This window comes from Petaurus breviceps, unplaced genomic scaffold (assembly GCF_028583685.1).
Source record: "Petaurus breviceps papuanus isolate PSGF00001 unplaced genomic scaffold, PetGlider_PUasm1.0 186, whole genome shotgun sequence".
In the NCBI taxonomy this organism is placed as follows: domain Eukaryota; kingdom Metazoa; phylum Chordata; class Mammalia; order Diprotodontia; family Petauridae; genus Petaurus; species Petaurus breviceps.
Genome location: NW_027185798.1, coordinates 58,809,573 through 58,828,887, shown reverse-complemented (window position 1 = coordinate 58,828,887; position 19,315 = coordinate 58,809,573). Strand labels below are relative to the sequence as shown.

The 19,315-nt window shown below is 38.8% G+C and overlaps 1 protein-coding gene across 1 annotated transcript in view; it reads right to left on the bottom strand.

Annotated features, from left to right (window-relative positions):
• LRRC39 (leucine rich repeat containing 39) overlaps positions 1 to 19,315 on the bottom strand; it is a 35,460-nt gene that overhangs the window by 2,016 nt on the left and 14,129 nt on the right. The window contains exons 4-8 of the mRNA XM_069090538.1: positions 18,361 to 18,517; positions 12,069 to 12,205; positions 10,185 to 10,330; positions 7,850 to 8,002; positions 2,512 to 2,651 (exon numbers count right to left, since the gene is read on the bottom strand). Coding sequence (XP_068946639.1) covers positions 2,512 to 2,651; positions 7,850 to 8,002; positions 10,185 to 10,330; positions 12,069 to 12,205; positions 18,361 to 18,517 — 733 coding nt within the window. The remainder of the gene's footprint in view (positions 1 to 2,511; positions 2,652 to 7,849; positions 8,003 to 10,184; positions 10,331 to 12,068; positions 12,206 to 18,360; positions 18,518 to 19,315) is intronic.

The following is a 19,315-nucleotide window of genomic DNA, read 5'->3' as shown; positions in this document are numbered from 1 at the left end:
GTGAGAGGACATAGGTTCACATCCTTTCTTTACCTCTTACTGTCCTTATAACCTTGGACACTTCTAAATACATGTACAATGAGGGCGTTGGACAGATGATCACAAAGATCCCTTCAAACTCAGACTCTTAAAATCCTATCCATAATCCTAGTTCTGCTTTATGGAATTAGAGTAAATCTCTGGACCTTCCATTTGACTATATTAAAACTATTAGCCATCAATTAGTTGTCCAACAAGGGTTTATTAAGTACTTAACTATTTGTCAGATATTGTGGTAAACACTGGGGATACCAAGAAAAAGGAAAAACAGTCCCTGGCCTCAAGGTGTTTACATTCTATATGTGTACAAAATAGATGATACTGTAGAGGAAGAATAGTGGAACTGCCACCTCATTGGTCCTAGACACTTTGCCTCTCAATGTAGCCTAAAATCATGTTAGACTTGGGGGTTCCAGTGTCACAGTATTGACTCATAATGAATTTTTGCCCTCTAAAACCTCCAGGTTTTTTTTCACACATTCTTGTGTAATTACATATGCCCCATCTTGATTTTAGGAAGATGATTATTTTTGTTAGCCAAGGGAAAGTCTATATTGATGTTATATTTTATTAGATACAGTACCATGTTCATAAAACCATAGGTTCAGATCTATAAAGGGCCTTGCCTTAAAAATCATCTAGAAACCCCTAATTTAGACAAGGAAACAGGTTCAGAGAAGTGCAGTGATTTTCCCAAGGTTTTGTTTAATGATATCCCCCCAGAAAAATTCCCATCTTTTTATTAGCTTTTTTTTTTCCTGGCTGCAATATTGTAATGAATAGATGCCATTCAGAATAGATGCTATTTCTTTTTTTCTGGGTCAAGTTTGATAGCTTAAATATCTAAAATCATCCTCTACTTTGAGGACATTATTTTCCCCTCACACTTGCCAGCATTTAAACTGCTCTCCTTTTTTTTCCCATTGATATAATCTCATGATATCTTGAGTTATCATAAAGATAGCCCTTCTTAAACTATCTTTTTTTTTATTATAAGCTTCAATTTTTTTTATTTTGGTTTATTATTTTCTCCTGGAATAAGTTAAAACATTTAGATGTTGACCAGCTGAAAAATAAAACTATCTGTGCAAGGGGAAAAATAAGACCAATACCTGAAACTTGAAAGTCTACTATTTACCAAAATGATACATTTTTCCATTAACCAAGTGTGAAATACTTCATTTTGGTGAGTAATAGGCACATTTGAAATACGAAAGCATAATATCAGTGTTTGTATTCATTGACAAGAATAATATGTCTTCCCTTCCACTATACCCTGTGTAATCTTTGAAGCATTGGTTTTAGTTTTCATGCCTAAATCAGATTATTTTCAGTAGTTGGCTTTGTACTAACCAGGATCCATAGTACATAGATGTTAACCAAAACCTTCATTTGGGATGGTATTTATACCATGCATTTCCTATAACTTTCTTATAATTTCTAGGTAGAATGAATTTTATGGTTGGAAAGGAGAAAGTAGATGTCAGGGTGCTCAAGAAATTGAAAATACTTATAGAATGCCCTAAAAGAATTATCCAGTGCAGTTTGGGAAATTAAATCCTATTATTTAGAGCTTTGAGGGGTCTTAGAGATTATCTTATCCAACCCCCTCATTTTACAGATAACAAAAACAGACTGAGAGATGTTCAACTGTACCTAGCTTTGTGTTTTGAGTCCAAAAGATGGACTTACTACTTTAAAAATTGTGACATTCTCCTAGATCCCATTACTAAGCATATACTTCAAGGAGGTAAAAAAAAATGGAAAGTTCCCAAAGGTACTAAAATATTCATAGCAGAACTTTTTTTTATGGTTGTTAAGAACTTGGAACAAAGCAAGTGGCCAGTCATTTGGGAAGTGGCTAAATTAAATTGCAATTTCATGAATGCATTGTAAAAAAAGATGAATGTGAAGAATTGGAAATTTCATATGAACTGATGCAGAGTGGAGTTAAGTAGAACAAAGGGGAAAATATAAGCATTTACTGAAAAAAAATAGAAATAAAACAGTAAAATGAAACATTGGGATTATAATGATCAAGTTTGATCCAGAGAAAAATTGAGAAAATACGTCTCCCTCCTCTCATTCCTTTGGATTCACCAAAGAACCCAAATAGAATATTGGACACAGTGTCAATGTGTTGGTTGGTTTTGCAGAACTGCTTTTTTTTTCCTCTTTTATAATCTTTGTTACAAGAATGGAATGGGAAAGGTGAGTAGGGATATATTTGAAAATTAATGTAATAATTTTTTTTTCAGCTGAGGAGTATCCATGAAGTTAAGAGAGGAATGCTTACTATTTCTATATCTTTTCACTCAGTTTATGAACTGAGTTGACTTTTCTACATTTCCCATTTCTGTCACTGAATTAGGAAAAAAAGAAAAAAGTTAGACAGTAAATAGAAGGAAAAAGGAATACCCACATTAATGAAATTACTGTTTCAGCCAAATTCTTGTAATATAAATCTCTTACCTCTTCTCCTACGGGTCTCCTGGATATATGCATGCATAAATTGAATGCCAAATAATTCCTTTTCTTCCTCTTCTTCTGCATTTTCACAGGGAGGAAGTGTTATTTCTAGTTTTAATGGATTATCTCTGAAGTTGACAAACCTGGTAATTCATCAGAAAATGGTACTGTCATACCTTAACCGTTGACTAGCGTGTTCCACTATCTCTGGCACGAGCATATCCAAAAGACAAGGAAACAGCCGAGATATCGTTAAAGATACAGTTCTTGATGAACTTTTTTTTTTTAAGCAATAGGGGTTAAGTAACTTGCTCAAGGTTACACGGCCAGTCATTCATTTCTGGGTGTGGTGCTGAGTATCTGAGCCCGGATTTTGATCCAGGTCATCCCGACACTGGAGCCGGTGCTCTTATTCGCTGAGCCACCTGGCCGCCCCTAAGCAATTGGGGTTAAGTAACTTGCTCAAGGTTACACGGCCAGGTGTTTCTGGGTGGGTGCTAAGTGTCTGAGCCCGGGATTCGATCTCCAGGTCTTCCCAACACTGGAGCCGGTGCTCTTACTCACTGTGCTACCTGGCCGCCCCCCTTGATGAACTTTTGACACACTAAAAAATTATGCTTATTGGGCATCGCTATCCAGATGACTTGTAGACCTTATATACTCAACATGTCCAGAACTAAACTTACCTTTCCTCCTATGGTTAATTTTTGTATTTTATCTTCACTATCTTTCCAGTCATCAACTCCTTACTTTCTCACAGCTTCCACACACCCACCCATATCTAGTGTGTTTCCAGGTCCTGTCAATTCTGCCTAGAGACAGTTAGGTGACAGGGGATAGACGCATTGGGTCTGGAATCAGGAGTTCACATCCAGCCTCAGACACTTACTAGCTATGGGTAAACCTGGACAAATCACTTAACTTCTGCTACCTCAGTTTCTGGAAAATGGGGGATCATAATAGCACCTACCTCACAGGGTGGTTGTGTGGATCAAAGGAGATAACTGAAAAACACAATGCCTGACCCATAGTAAGTGTTAAATAAATGCTTATTCCCTTCCCTTTCCCCTTTGTAACATTTCTGATATATACTTCTGTCCTCTGACACTGCTGCCAATCTTATCCAAACCCTCATCACCTCATGCTTTGACTATTGCAACAGCCTGCTGCTTGGTCTCTGCATTAAGGCTCTCCTCACTTCACCCTGTTCCTACTCAGCTGTCAGATTTATCTTCCTAAAGTGCAGGTCTGAGCACATCACTGTCACCACCTCACCACTGTCCCTCTGCCCCATTCAGTAAACTCTGGCTTCCTTTTGGTTTTTGAACAAGACTCTCTAAATCCCAGTCCTGGGAATTTTCCCTGTTCTTAATGCTTAAAACTCCCTCCTCTTTCCATCCCCTACCCTCCCTGGCTTTATTCCAAGCCCAGCCAAAATCTCACCAGCTCCAGGACACCTTTCCTGGTCCCCCTTAATACTATCACCTTCCCTCTGTTGCTATCCCCAGTTTATACAGTGTGGTACATAGTTATGTGTACATAGTTGTTTGCCTAGTTGTTTTGTCCCTTAGACTGAGTTTCTTTAGAGCAGAGACTGTCTTTTGCCTTTTTGGTATCCCTTAACACTTAGCACAGTGCCTGACACTTGGTTTTGTTGTTGTTGTTTTAGTTGTGTCCATCTCTTCATGACCTCACCCCATTGGGATTCTCTGGGCAAAGATACTGGAGTGGTTTGCCATTCCTTCTCCAGCTCATTTGACAGATGAGGAAACTGAGGCAAACAGGGTTAAGTGATTGTCCAGCGTCACACAGTTAAAAACTGTCTCAGGCCATATTTTAACTCAGTTCTCCCTGATTCCAGGCCCTTATTCTATCCGCTATGCCACCTAGCTGCTCCCCTGGCACTTGGTAGGTGGGAGGACAATCTTAGCCTCCGTCTGGGATGGGATCCCTCCTGGCTCAGTTTACCTATGGGGTCCTTTGAAAAGGAATGTTCCCCACCTATTCCTGAGTCTAGCATTGAGGTGGAATGGATACTGCATGGTTGGATATCTGTAACTAACCTGAATTTAAACAGAATCAAGGATGTTTTATCCTGTCATATTTGGAATGTCACAGGTCCTTGTTTTTTCCTTCTATAGCAGGTTTCTATGATCAGAGCAAGGAGTCAGTAAAAGATGTGAGCTCTTTCATGTTAGCTTACTGGAAAATCTAATATTATTTTCATCTAGGATTAGAACATGTGCAGAAAGTTATGCAAACTACTTAAGATCATTCTAAAAGTTTTATGAATCTTGAACTGTTTTAAAAGAAGGGAAAATACTTTTAGAAAAAATTTTAGTGGGATTTTAAAAGGCCTACTATATCTTGTCTATGGGAAAATATAAAGGACAGTGAAATAGTCTGAGTAATGGGTTATACTAGCCCATACTCACCCCACTTCTGGTCAATTTTCTCTTACTCCTTTTTGGCCCTTGTTTGTTTAATCTTTTTGCTAGATTTGTGTCTTTTAGGCTCAGCACCCTTCACTTGCCGGTGACTCTTCTGCCAGGAACATTGTTGTGCAATCTAACCCATGGAGCCTCCATGTTCAAGGCCTACAACAAATGGGCCCCATTTGTGCTCCCCAAGGATATTCCTTTCTTTATGGGATGGGTGGGCCAGAGGGTGTGAGTTCTGGGGACGAGGTATGTGCTCCCTGGGATTTCTCTCACCCCCTCTGACTATTTATAACATCACTAAGCCCAGCACTTCTCCTTTAAAACGAGTTAAACGGGGTTTTCCGGACAATGTTCTAAAATCATAGCTTTAGATTATCTGCTGGCCTCTAGGTGGGGGTGTTTGTGCTCTAGCTAACACCTCCAGATGCATGTATATCAATAATTATCAACAGGTAGAACTCCACACCAAAAATATACTGGAAAAGGCCAATTGGATGGAAGAACTTCATGAAGCCCTTAGTGTACCAGGTTCCTCCTCTTCCTCATGGTGGTCCTGGCTTTTCCCTATACTGGCCCCTTTCCTGGTCCTTGTCTGCTTAACCTCCTTGCTAAGTTTGTCTCTTCTAGGCTCAGTGCTTTCCATTTGCAGTTGATTGCTCAGGCTGGATACCAAGCGTTACTCGAAGTCGCTACCCCTCACCCCTTGGATCTGGCGTAGACCAAATTCCGGACATTGGCCACCAACCCCACCCCTTGAACCATGGGACCCTGAGAGGCAGGGACAGCTCTACATCCCTTTCCAGCTGGAAGCAGTTCAAGATGAGACTGTCGCCCCTGCCCCAAATGAATTTGGGCCCCATCTGTTTAAGGGGGGAATGATGGGGTACCTGGGGTCTAGATCAATTTGTGAAACCAGTCTGTGACTTTGTAACTGCACTTTGTTTTGTAAAATTGTAAAATTGTCCTTTCCCATCCTTGAGCTCTGCCCCTTCTCCCTATCCCACACTCCATCTAGGCAACACCCTGTGACCCCTTTTGTTCTTACTTAATCTCTTCATTTCTTCTGGGCCTGGCTCACACCCTCCTTTATCCTTGCCTTTTGTCTCCTTCAACCTGGCCCAAATCTTATCTAAACTATCTATTCACACACTCCTCTTGGTCAGCTCTGACCTTTGTCTATGCACTGAGGCCCCTCCCCTCTGGTCAGCCCTGACAATGGCAGCCCTACCCTTTAAAGGTAAAAGCATGTACCTCTCTCACTTGCAGGTCCCCTAAAGGACTCTTGACTGCTTCTCATGAAAGTGTAACAATAAACTTCTACAACTCTCACTCCAATTAAGCCTGAGACCTTGAATTCTTTCCAGACGATATTGCAGGTTTTCTGGTCTTAGATAAGATCATAATTCCTGCTGACCCTATTGGGATCCCGTCCCCCATCAGATACTTTGAAAGAAGAGTTGGGATTTCAGTGGTGTGATTACCTCCTAAAATTGTCACAATCTTTCCTCTGTGTATGATTTGCCAAAAAATTTATCACCTGATGATCAGCCTTCTGATGATGAACTTCTCCACTCTTAAAACTAGAATGGGCCTTGAACAAGACAGTTTTGAAGCCTTTCTTACATGATGTGACCTTTCAGAGCTTCTGTTCTGCCTTTGAAAATCCAGGGTCAGATTTTGCTCCCAAATGATACTGAAAATGACATTCTTCCTCTCAGTGAGGTGGTGGGGGATTATGAGTGTGGAATGTCACACTAAATATTTAGGATCAAATATTTAGAGGTGGAAGGGACCACAGAGGTCAAGTCAATCCTCTCACCTTATAGGTTAATAAAATGAGACCTAGGACATTGTCTCACCCCAAATTACACATCTAGTAAATGACAAATGGATTTGAACTCACATCTTGACTCACAAACCAGCAGTCTTTCTACTGTACCATGTTGCCTTTTCAATGGTGATTATTCTAATAGGGTAGGGATGGGGGAGGGAATATACTGGGAAGTGCCTGAGGTGTTTAAAACAAAGAAAAGGACATTAATAGCACTTTTAAAAGATTACTGCGCTTAATGTTCTGATTAATCATGAAAATTATACTAGGCTATAGTGAGGAGAACTAGAAATTTAGGAAGAAAAGAACATTATTTTATGTACCATAGGTTTCCTTTTATTAATTTATTCAAGAAAACCATTGTCAATGTATTTGGAGATACTGTTTCCCAAAGCTAAGGTCCAACAAGTATTCTGTGCCCTGTGCTTGGCATAACAATCCTTTGCTCTCTGAATGATCTTACCCTCTGGCTAAGGGTATTGCTTTGACCAGCACCAGGTATTCACTGAGGGATTTATGTTTCATATTGATTGATAACTTTTTAGATTTGTTGGAGGTCCCACTATTTCCCAGGGACTGAGAGCCATCCATCACACCAAAGGTTAGAGGCTGATTCCTGTCTGGTCGACCACAAAAATCTATTTAACTGAAAAAAATTTCTTTTACCTACAGATTAAACTTATTACAGTAAATTTGTTATATTCCTCTACAAAATAAGAGATCCAGTCACCCCCAATCCATAATTAAGCTTCAGAGTAGGATTTCAATGGAGAACATTAATTAACCTCTCCGAGCCTCAGTTTCCTTATCTGTCAAACATTAATATTTGCTCTACCCACATCATGGGCTTATTGTGAAGAGAACACTTTGTAAACCTTAAGGCTCTATAGAAATGGGAGCTATTGCTATTAATATGAAGGCTGTTGCCCTGAATAGCTTAGATTGGGCTGAGCCTAAAGATACAAATTGAATGAAAATCTTTGCCCTTAATTATCTTTTTCTGCCACCAGTGGGGATTGTGTAGGTAACTTTCTGGTCACTAGTTCATACTTTGCAACAAGATTTTTACCTGAGATTTGCCATTCCTTCCATGCACTCTGGAATATCTTGCAGTTGGTTATTACTGAGAACCAAAGTTCCCAAGTTTTTTAGATTGTTGATGGTTTCTGGCAAACATGTAATTTCATTCCGCTGGAGCCATAATGTATGTAGATTTTCCATTCTAAAGTGTGAAAGGCTCTGACAATTAATTATATACACCGTGAAAATAGCAGCTTAAAAAAAATAAAACCAAAGATGTCAGTCTGTGTATTTCTTATCACTATGGATACTTTAGTCCATAAATGCATAAAATGCTAGACCTGGAGGCAAGGAGACCTGAATTCAAATTCTGCCTTACAATTATTTGCTGAATAACCGTAGGCAAGTCACTTAAATTCTCTCAGCCTCTTTCAGTTTCTTAATTTGTAAAATGGAAATTATAATAGCATAGGATTATTATAAGGACCAAATGAAATAATATATGTAATAAAGAGCTTTGCAGACCTTAAAGTTTTTTTTTTTTTTTGAGGAGGGAAGGTAGGGCAATTGGGATTAAGTGATTTGCCCAACTGGCTAATAAGTGTTAAGTGTCTGAGGCCGGATTTAAACTCAGGTCCTCCTGACTCCAGGGCCAGTACTCTATTCACTGCCACCTAGCCACCCCGACCTTAAAGTTCTATATGAATGCTATTATTATTATCACTAAATAATAATAGCTAATAATAATACAGCCAACCCTCAACATTCCCGCATTGAACTTTCCTTACGCCAAGCATTCACTGATTTTTGTTAGTAACCTCATTTTCACTTTCATGTGGGCAGACATGCATATTCACAGCTATGTGCAGTACAGAAAAAAAGAGGCCAGGTGCAGGCAAGTTTGTGGAGTAACTGGTATCTGCTGGGAGCTTCACTGGTCTTGTTCACCCTACCTTTATAAAAAGCCGTGCATTTGTTGCATATTTCCATTATTTGCCTTTAACACTCAAGTTTTGTGTTGCAATTATGCCCCTGAAGCATAGCGCTAATTCTTTGGACTCTAAGGCCAAGCATGCAAAGTCAGTCATGCCGCTTAGTGATCTTCTTAGTGAGAAAATAAATGTTTTAGATAAACTTCCTGCTGGAATGTCAGTAGCCATTGTTGGCTGGAAGACCCCTAAGGATCTCACATTGCAAAAGAAGCAGATGTTACTGCAGATTATTTCAAACTGGTGCATCCTTCATGATCTCTAACATTGTCCACCATCCATCAAGGACAGAGTGTTGGAGATGATGTCAAGACCTCACCAGTCTCAGAATCTTCTGACAGCAGTGGCCAAAGTCCCAGCAACCTCCCTCTTGGTTTTCAGAGGACAGCCATGATAGAGAGGTTCCTAGTAAGAGAGTAAAACCCCCTCACACTGCCATCTGATACAGTGGAAGGCAAGATTCAGGTGAAAATGTTTTAGTTTTAAGAATTTTATTTTCTGTACAGTATTTATGATGCTGTAGATTTTGTTATGGAAAGTGAATATCGGCTCAATTTTTAAAAATTTTATTGAGACAATACAAAAAGTCACAGAATTCTAGGGAATTGTGAGAAAAAAAGTTTTGCATGTGACCAATTTTGTTTTTTGTATTGAATTTAATAGGCTATTCCTTGATTACTGTGTTAGGAGAAGCAATATTATCAGAAATAATGTTTTGTTATAAAGAAAATTGTATGCAGAAAAATGTATTTTCAGCAATCTCTAGTGAAAAAATTACTAGGTTTTAGTAGTCACAGGAACCTAACCCCTTATTTTCCGTAGGTTCAATATATCAATATTCACATTTTTTTTTACTTTTGTGCCAGTTTTTAGGAGTGTTATCCCTGCAAAAGTTGAGGATTGACTGTATATAGTTCTTTAATGCTTTTAAGCATTAAAAACAAAATCTTACAATTGAACTAAGACTTTTGGGACACTATAAATATGAACTATTATTCCCTCCAAAGATGCAAACTGCTGTCCATTCATGCCACCCATCCTATGAAACTCCTCTCTATGTCATCCCATAAATTTTCCACAACAATACATCCTAGGTTTGGGGATGTATTGCCTCTGTGCTACTTAATAGGAGAATTTCACTAAAATACAAGGTCCATAGATTGTAAATCACCAAAGCAGGGCCAAACTTATTCTCTAGAAGAACACCAGGAATGATGGGTGGAAATTGCAAAATAGCAAATTTAAGTTCCCCCCAAAATCTTTTGATCATCTAGAATATAAAAATTTACCAGTATTAAAAAGTAGCATAAGATGTTACTAGTTTAATTGTATATTTTCCCTAAAATCAGGACATTGGTTGATAGCCAGTTAAAATTATTATTATTATCACTTTACCTGTCTATAGAGTCAGGAAGTGTTTTAAGTCTGTTACTTCCCATGTCTAGCCACTCAAGGGCAGGCATGTGTAGCACAGCTGAAGGGATTGTTGTAAACTGGTTCATACTCAGATCAAGGTGAATGAGCTTCAAAAGATTGCTGAGCTGAAAAGGAAAGAAGATTTTCAGAACTAGAGTTCCAGTCAGGGAGCTGAGGTAAGTCTATCATACCTGGCACAGCTCTTATCACTGTAGCACAACATACAGACAAAACCCAAAACAAAACAAGAAAAAACGCAACTGGAAAGCCTAGGAAGAGCAAAAATAAAAAATAAATTCTTCAAAGAGAGTACTCAGTAAATAAAGGTGAATGATATCTTCCAAAATACCCAAGCATAAAGGTTTATAGTAACTAGTCTTGAAAGGTTTCCTACATCTTGAGAATGGGCATGTTTTATTATGTTTTTACTCCATGGTAATGTTTTCATTGTCATTTTAACATCTAACATTTGATGGTTATGTAATAATAAATATCACTTATGTACCACTTTAAAGTTTGAAAAGCTCTTTATAGATGCTTGTTCTTCATAAGAACTCTAATTTACTTGCTTGTGCACTAGATATTTAATTGAGTTTTCTTCCTCCAGAGATCTTTGGTGATTTTTTATCTTTTTTTCCCATTATAATCTCTATTGCTCACTTTTTTATTCCTTTCTCTTTGATTGGGGATTTGTCCCCAGAGGCTGGGCAACAAAGTTGTCTCAGCCTCTTTTCCCATGGGAAGTTCATTTTTTATGGAGCTCAGTCCCCTAAGGGTATGATAGTGCAGGTCCCAATTGGACAGTCTCCTTTCATTCAGGCCTAGTGCAGTCCTGCATACATTCTGGCATCTGCCTGGTTCCCTGTGTTTTTAGTTCTTTGATCGTGTGCTGCTCACCCAGGCAGAGCATGTTCCTGTCTTCGTATACCTCCTCCTTTTTCATAAGAGGGTAGAGAAAGTTGAAGTCTGCTATTTGTTGCCGCAGAATGGAAGGGTGAGAATAGAGACAGGGTATACTGACAAAGATACAGCAGCAGCAGAGATATGGTTGAGTGGATTTCAAAGCATAAGCTGGTGAATCTGGTTGTGTTCCTTGCCAGAGAGTAGGGCATGGGGTAGCGGGTGCAACAAATAACTTTGTTCCATTGGGCTACTTGAGGTCTTGACCTACGGAAACAGCTACAATGGCTTTACTTCTTATACATAAATTCCTACTTTGGGGAATTTTTGAGAGTAAGGAGAAAATGTCTAATCCTCCATTCTGGGAGTGATATGACCTAGAAATTGAATATGTGCATAAAAATTAAAATATTTAGCACTTTGGAGGTTTGTATTCTCAAGCATATTACTGTATCAAGACGAGATTCTATAATAATTTCCTCCATTGGTTCTGAGTGCTTACGCTGTATTCTTTTTTTATCTACACACATTTAGAGTTGGTTAATAGCATGACAACATGTCACACATAGATCAGGGTTTAGCATTTCATCAAGCCTACTGTCTTGCTTGTGGCCTGGCAGAGCCTAGGAATCTGTCAAGGAGGATATTTAATATTGTGTCACATTCATACATCACTGGGAGCACCCTCATTTCATAAACAATTATAAAATAAGTCATTCTACTTCCATTTCAATGCTCAAGATTCACAATTACTATCTTTGAAGTGAATCATAACTCTCTAATTAAAAACTGATTTCTATTTTATTTAATTAAATGTACTTAAAATGTTTCCACCAAATTCCATGTTAAAAACTGAAATCAACCTATTATTTTTCAAGTTTCATGTTTTTTCCTCCAACACAACTGAGAAATAAACCAGAAACGAATGGAGAATATTTCTATTGGAAGCTATATCAAGCTAACCTCCTGTGGAAGGTCACAAATATCTCTATTGACAGCAAGTTCCAGTTTCTCTAAGCTGGCACAGTTACTCAGCTCCTTGGGAAGAGTCTTGATTTTGTTATAACTGAGAATCAGCTCCTCAAGCCTCGTCAGTAGTCCTACACACATCAGACAAAACAAATGGTCATAAAATCAAGCATCCAAAAGTATTATACAATGTCTTAGTTTCACTTTTTTCTTTCTATATTTTTAACTTTAATTTTCTCCCCAATTAATAAAGCTCTATTTTCTCTTTCCCCACCTCCCCACCCATTAAAAAAAAACAAACCACTTTTGTAAACAGATATGCATAATCAATCAAAAGAAATTCCTACATTGGCCAAGTTGCACTCCCCCCCCCCAAAAAAAAACATCATTATACACCCTAGAGGTGGGTATCATGCTTGGTCATTAAATGCTTGATCTGAAATTATGATTGATTATTATATCAGAATTCTTAAGATCAGAACTCTTAAGTTTTCCAAAAACTGTTTGTCTTTATGATGCTATTGGTATTGAATAAGTCATTCTCCTAGTTTTGCTCACTCCACACAATTCTTTCCACATCTCTCTGAAGCTATCACCTTCATTTTCTTTTTTTTTTAATTTTTTAAAATAAGTTTATTTATTTATCTTTTAGTTTTCAACATTCACTTCCACAAGATTTTGAGTTACAATTTTCCTCCCTGTCTCTCCGCTACCCACACCCCAATATAGCAAGTATACTGAACACTCTTTCTCCCAATCTGTTCTCTCTTGTGTCCTCCCCCATACCCCCCTTACTTTCTTGTAGGGCAAGATGGATTTCTACACCCCATTGCCTATATATCATATTTCCTGGTTGCATGTAAAAAACAATTTTTAATATTGGTTTTTAATTGGATTTCCAGATTCTTTCCCTTCTTCCCTCCTCACTCAGCCCCACTGGGAAGACAAGCAATTCAATATAGGTTGTACATGTGTTGTTACACAAAACATTTCCATCGTAGTTATATTGTGAAAGATTATATTTCCCTTCATCCTATCCCACCCCCCATTTATTCTATTTTCTCCTTTGACCTTGTCCCTTTTTGAAAGTGTTTGCTTCTAACTACCCTCTCCCCCAATCTACCCTCTCTTCTGTCATCCTCCTTCTTGTCCCCTTCCCCCTATTTTCCTGTGGAATAAAATACCCAGTTGAGTGTATATATTATTCCCTCCTTAAGCCAAATCCAATGAGAGTTAGGTTGACTCATGTAATATAATACCAAGCAAAGGCAACTTCCCAGGTTCAAAATACCAGCATAGGTGCTCTCTATTTTATTCAGTAACAAACCCAGAACAGAGAAGATCAAAACATGACATCATTCAAAATACAGCATTTACTAAGTGTGATTAAATAATCTCCAAGTACTACCCCACCCCAGGACCTTCCAATCATTCAATCAATTACAAAATCTCTGTTCTAAATACTTCTCCACCCCTAGGCTATACCTTAATTAAGTCCACCACAAAGCCCCTCTTCTCAAATGGAGATTAGTTTCCAAACATAAGGTCAAAAGTTCCCCACCCCTGGATCACAATTGAATCTACCCCAGAGTTACATCAAGTTTAAACACAGCACTTAATACCCAAATGGAGGTCTTTTCTTCATCTTGACACGAGGCAAGTTCTCAGCAATCTTAGTTCCTGGGGAGACAAGGCTTAGCAAGGCCATAAGATACATTGCCAGTCCCTTCATGAATTTATCCTCTGTCTGTAGAACAGTCCTAGAACCCCTGAACACATTAGCAAAGCCCTCTCCCAGGATTTCTGTAAACATACAACAAGAAAATCCTTCTTCAGGGCTTCTGAACCAACAGAAAGGCTCCCAGACCCCTGCAACAACAGCACTGTCCCTCACCAGTGGACAGTATTCACTCTGTCTGCAGGACAGTCTCCAGACCCCTGCAACAACAGTACTGTCCCTCACCAGTGGACAGTATTCACTCTCTGTCTGCAGGACAGTCTCAGGGCTTCTTAGCGAACAGCCAGGTTCCAGGACTTCTTCAACAAAAGGACAGTCTTTCACCAGTGGACAAATCTGGCAAAATAACATCAAAACAGACAGACAAAGTACCAGCAAAACAGCCATGTCTCCTCAGTCCTTGGCAGCTCAGGGGGCAGGTCTCAAAAGTCCAGGGCAATTCAAAGCGGCCACCAGCAATTCTCTTAGTCTCTCTCTCTCCACGAGGTGCTGCTACCAAAAAAGATCTTCCGCCTCTCTCTTGTGTCTCTCCCAATCTACGTCACCAGCTCCTCCCAGTTCAGGACTTTCTTTTCACATCAACAAGCCCATCCCACAGGTGGGATTAACAAACTCTGGGTTTTAACACAATCAATTTGAAAACCAAGCCAATACAGGGGAATCTTTAATTGCCATTACTATCACAACTCATTCCTTTTCATCTTCCTGCTTTTCCCCTCCATTGTAACAGTTTTCTCTTGTCTCTTTTATGTGAGATAATTTACCCTATTCTATCTCTCCCTTTCTCCTTCTCCCAATATATTCCTCTCTCACCCCTTAATTTTATTTTTTAGATATCATCCCTTCATATTCAACTCATACTGTGCCCTCTGTCTATGTATACATGTACACACATATACACATACACACATACATATATATACACACACACATATACCCTCCTATACATTTTATATATATATTCAACTATCCTCATACTTAGAAAAGTCTCATGAGTTATAATTATTGTTTTTCCATGTAGGAATGTAAATAGTTCATTTTTAATAAGTTCCTTATGATTTATTTTTCCTGTTTACCTTCTCATGATTCTCTTGCTTCTTGTAGTTGAAAGTCAAATTTTCTGTTCAGCTCTGGTCTTTTCATCAAGAATGCTTAAAAGCCCTCTATTTCATTGAATATCACTTTTTTCCCCTGAAGTATTATACTCAGTTTTGCTGGCTAGGTGATTCTTGGTTTTAATCCTTCTCCTTTGACTTCCAGAATATCATATTCCAAGCCCTTTTATCCCTTAATGTAGAAGTTGTTAGATCTTGTGTTATCCTGATTGTGTTTCCACAATACTCAAATAGTTTCTTCCTGGCTGCTTGTAATATTTTCTCCTTGACCTGGAAACTCTGGAATTTGACTATAATATCCCTAGGAGTTTTCTTTTTGGGATCTTTTTCAAGAGACGATTGGTGAATTCTTTCAATTTCTATTTTGCCCTGTGGTTCTAGAATATCGGGCAATTTTCCTTGAAAATTTCTTGAAAGGTGATGTCTAGACTCTTTTTTTGATCATGGTTTTCAAGTAGTCCCATAATTTAAAAATTATCTCTCCTGGATTTATTTTCCAGATCAGTGGTTTTTCCAATGAGATATTTCGCATTGCCTTCCATTTTTTCATTCATTGGGATCTGTTTTGTAGTATCTTGATTTCTCATAAAGCTTCCATTTGCTCCAATTTAATTTTGAAGGAATTATTCTCTTCAATGAATTTTTGAAATTCCTTTTCCATCTGACCAATCTTTTTTTTAAGGCATTCTTCTCCTCATTGGCTTTTTGGACCTCTTTTGCCATTTGAGTTCATCTATTTTTTTAAGAAGTTATTTTCTTCAGTCAGGCTGTTGACTCGTTTTTCATGAATTTATTGCATCATTCTCATTTCTCTTCCCAGTTTTTCCTCTACTTCTCTTACTAGATTTTCAAGATCCTTCCTGAGTTCCTCCATGGCCTGTAACCAATTCATATTTTTCTTGGAGGCTTTTGATGTAGGAGTTTTGACTTTGTTGTCTTCTTCTGTTTCTATGTTTTAATCCTCTTTGTCCCCCAAAAAAGGATTCTATGGTCTGATTGATTGTGCTTCCTCTGTTTGGCCATCTTGCCAGCCAATTACTTGACTTTTGAGCTCTTTGCCACAGTAGAACTTTACTTCCAGAGTAGAGAGTACTGTCTCCCAAATTGCTGGGGTTTTGCACAGCTATTGTCAAGAGTTTCCTCCAGGCACCTGCCTCAGAACTGTGAGGAGGACTTTCTCTCCACAGCTTCAACAAACTCTGCCACACCAGCACTCCTCACTCCAGGACAACCACCCAAGACTGTGACCCAGATCCAAGCAGGGTAAAGCAGGAGAATCCTGCCTCAGTGCCAGCAAAGAGATTCCTGGAAATGCCCTCTGTACAGTCACTTGGTCCCCCATGATCTGTAAGCCGGGAGCCAGAAGCAGCAGCAGTGGCAGCAGTTGCAGCCGCTGTCACCTCCACCGCCCCAGGGGCAGGGGCCAGACTGCTCTCTTCTCTCACCCTGGATCAACAGGGTTTCCCACTGACCTTTTACTTTATCTTTGGTGTTTATGTATTGAGAATTCTGGAAACCACCACAACTGCCAGTGATTCACTCTAGTGAAGTCAGCTCTGGCCGGTCTGGGCCACTGGTCTGGGCCGCCCCAGGTCTGTGCCCATATGGTTCACATGGGATTGTGCTCAGCTCCCAGCTTGGTGCAATAGGCCCTTTCTGTCCACCTGTCAGGCTGCCTTCAGCAGAATATTTGTTTTTCTCTGACACTTTGTGGGTTCTGTAGCTCTAAAATTTGTTTAGAGTCATGTTTTATAGGTTTTGGAGGTGTTTGAAGCGGGAGTTCAAGCAAGTTCCTGCTTTTAGCCCGCCATCTTGGCTCTGCCTCATCTTCATTTACTTTAGCACAGTGGAGTATTACAGTACATTCATATACCTTAATTTGTTCAGACATTCCCTCGTTGATGACCACCTCTTAGTTTCCAGTTCATTGCCACTACAAAAAGAGCAGCTATAATTATTTGTGCACATATGGGTCCTTTTCTTCTTTCTTTGATATCTTAGGGGGTAGGCTTGACAGTGGCAATGCTGAGTCAAAGGGTATGTATAATTTAGTAACATTTTGGGCATAATTCCAAATTGCTTTCCAGAATGGTTGAGCTAGTTAATACATGAATGTACAGATTTTCCCATATCCCCTCCAGTATTCATCATTTTCCTTTTTCTACTACCTTATTTAATCTGACAAGTGAGAGGCAAAACCTCACAGTAGCTTTAATTTTTATTTTTCTAATTATAGTGATTTGGAAATTTTTTTTTCTTTTTGGAAAGGAGAAGGCAGGGCAATTGGAGTTAAATGACTTGCCCAAGGTCATACGGCTGAGGCTGATAAGTGTTAAATGTCTGAGGCCACATTTAAACTCAGGTCTTCCTGACTTCAGGGCCAGTGCTCTATTCACTGCACCACCTAGCCATCCCGATTTGGAACATTTTTTTTTACCTTGGATTTCTTCCTTAAAAAACTGATGGTTCAGGGGCAGCTAGGTGGCGCAGTGAATACAGCACCGGCCCTGGATTCAGGAGGACCTGAGTTCAAATCTGGCCTCAGACACTTAACACAAAAACTATCCATGTGACCTTGGGCAAGTTGCTTAACCCCAATTGTCTGCCAAAAAACAAAAAACAAAAACAAAAACCAAAAAACCTGATGGTTCATTTTACCATTTATCAGTCAGGAAATGGTTCTTATTCTTATAAATTTGAAGCAGTCTTTATGTACCTTGGAAATGAGACACTTATGGGAGAAACTTGTTGCAGAAGATACCCCTCCCCCAATTACCTGCTTCCCTTCTAATTTTAGCTTCATTGATTTTATTTGTGCTACCACTCTCTTCAAAGCTATCTCTGAAAAATGAATTCCAAGTTCCCATCCTTATGATCTTTTCAAGTCCTCAAACTTATCTCTTCTATCACTTCATTCTGGATCCCTCCCACCCTTTTTTTAATGCCAGGAAAATGTTCAGTATCACCCTGAAAGATTATTTCAAACCAAGAAGCCTGTAGGTAGGATGGTAGACCACAACAGACACATGATTGACCAGTTTTGGTCAAGATAATTTCCCATGCTGCATTTCTGCTTTTATGTCAGCATCTTAGCATCTTTCCCAAACTGTAAGATGAAATCCTTCCTCTTGTTCATTTCATCTTAGCACACGAAGTCTGTTGCAGCACAGTATCCACTACATATTAGGCAGTTAACAAATATCTATTGAATTGAATTAAAATAATTATGTTTTTTTTTAAACAAATGATTTTCAGTGAACAATTCTAATAAACTTGACTTATGAGGCCCTCCTTGGCTCCATCTAAAGCAGCTTTTCTATCTTATTTAGGTAATTAATATGTTATATAAAAGTAATATCTTTATTCCACAGATCCTTAGACAAAAATCAGGCTTACAGCTGAAGAATCCTGACATGAAATAACAATGCCTTACCAATTCCTCGAGGTATCTCTGAAATTGCATTTCGGGATAAATCCAATACAATGAGGCTCTGGAATCGTCCAATGAATTCAGGAATTTTTAGTAAGCCCGTTCTATGAAGCTGCCACTCCTGAAGCTGATTCAGTTTTAGTAAAGAAGAAGGAAGGGTCTAAACCCAAAGAGAAAAGAATTAGAAGCAGAATTAGTTTATGATTTAGATGTTGCTGTTGTTTTAATTTATAGTATACTAGTTTTCTGAAAATCAACATGGCTACAGAGGAGCTATTGTGGGTCTAGAGTAGAGAGTAGCAAAGTTGGAATCCTAAAAACAAGTTCAAATCTTGGCTTAGACACCTACTAGCTATGTGGCCCTGGGAAACTCGCCTAACCTCTCTTACTTTCAGTTTTCCCATGAGTAAAATGGGACCATGATAGAAATGGCACTCACCTCATGGGACTATTGTGAGAATCAAAGAAGATGATATTTGTAAAGTGTTTTGCAAAGTTCAATAGTGCTCTATAAATGTTAGTTACTATTTTTGGTTTTGAAACTATTATAAAAATATCCTTTTTTTCTGAGTGACCCTCACTACCTGTGCAACCTAGAGTAAGTCTCTTAACTTCCCTGGCCTCAGTCTCCAAATCTGTAAAATAAGGGAGATGGACGAAATGACCTCTGAGGACCCTTCCAGGTCCAGATGCATGACCTTTGATTTTAATTCAAGGATCTGTGGGTACTCCCTCCAGTGATGCCAGTCACAAAACCCTGTATGCCTTAGTAGGTGGTCTTTGGTTTTTGCTGTGGTCAAACAATCCATCCCCCTGCAACCATCCTAGAGATGATTTTCCTGAGCTTAGCGAGAATGATCATCAGATAATATAAAATATATTATTGGGTCTATACAGTAAACATTGTCAGCTAAGTAGAGCCTGTTAACCTTTATGATTTTGCTAGAATAGCCTTCAA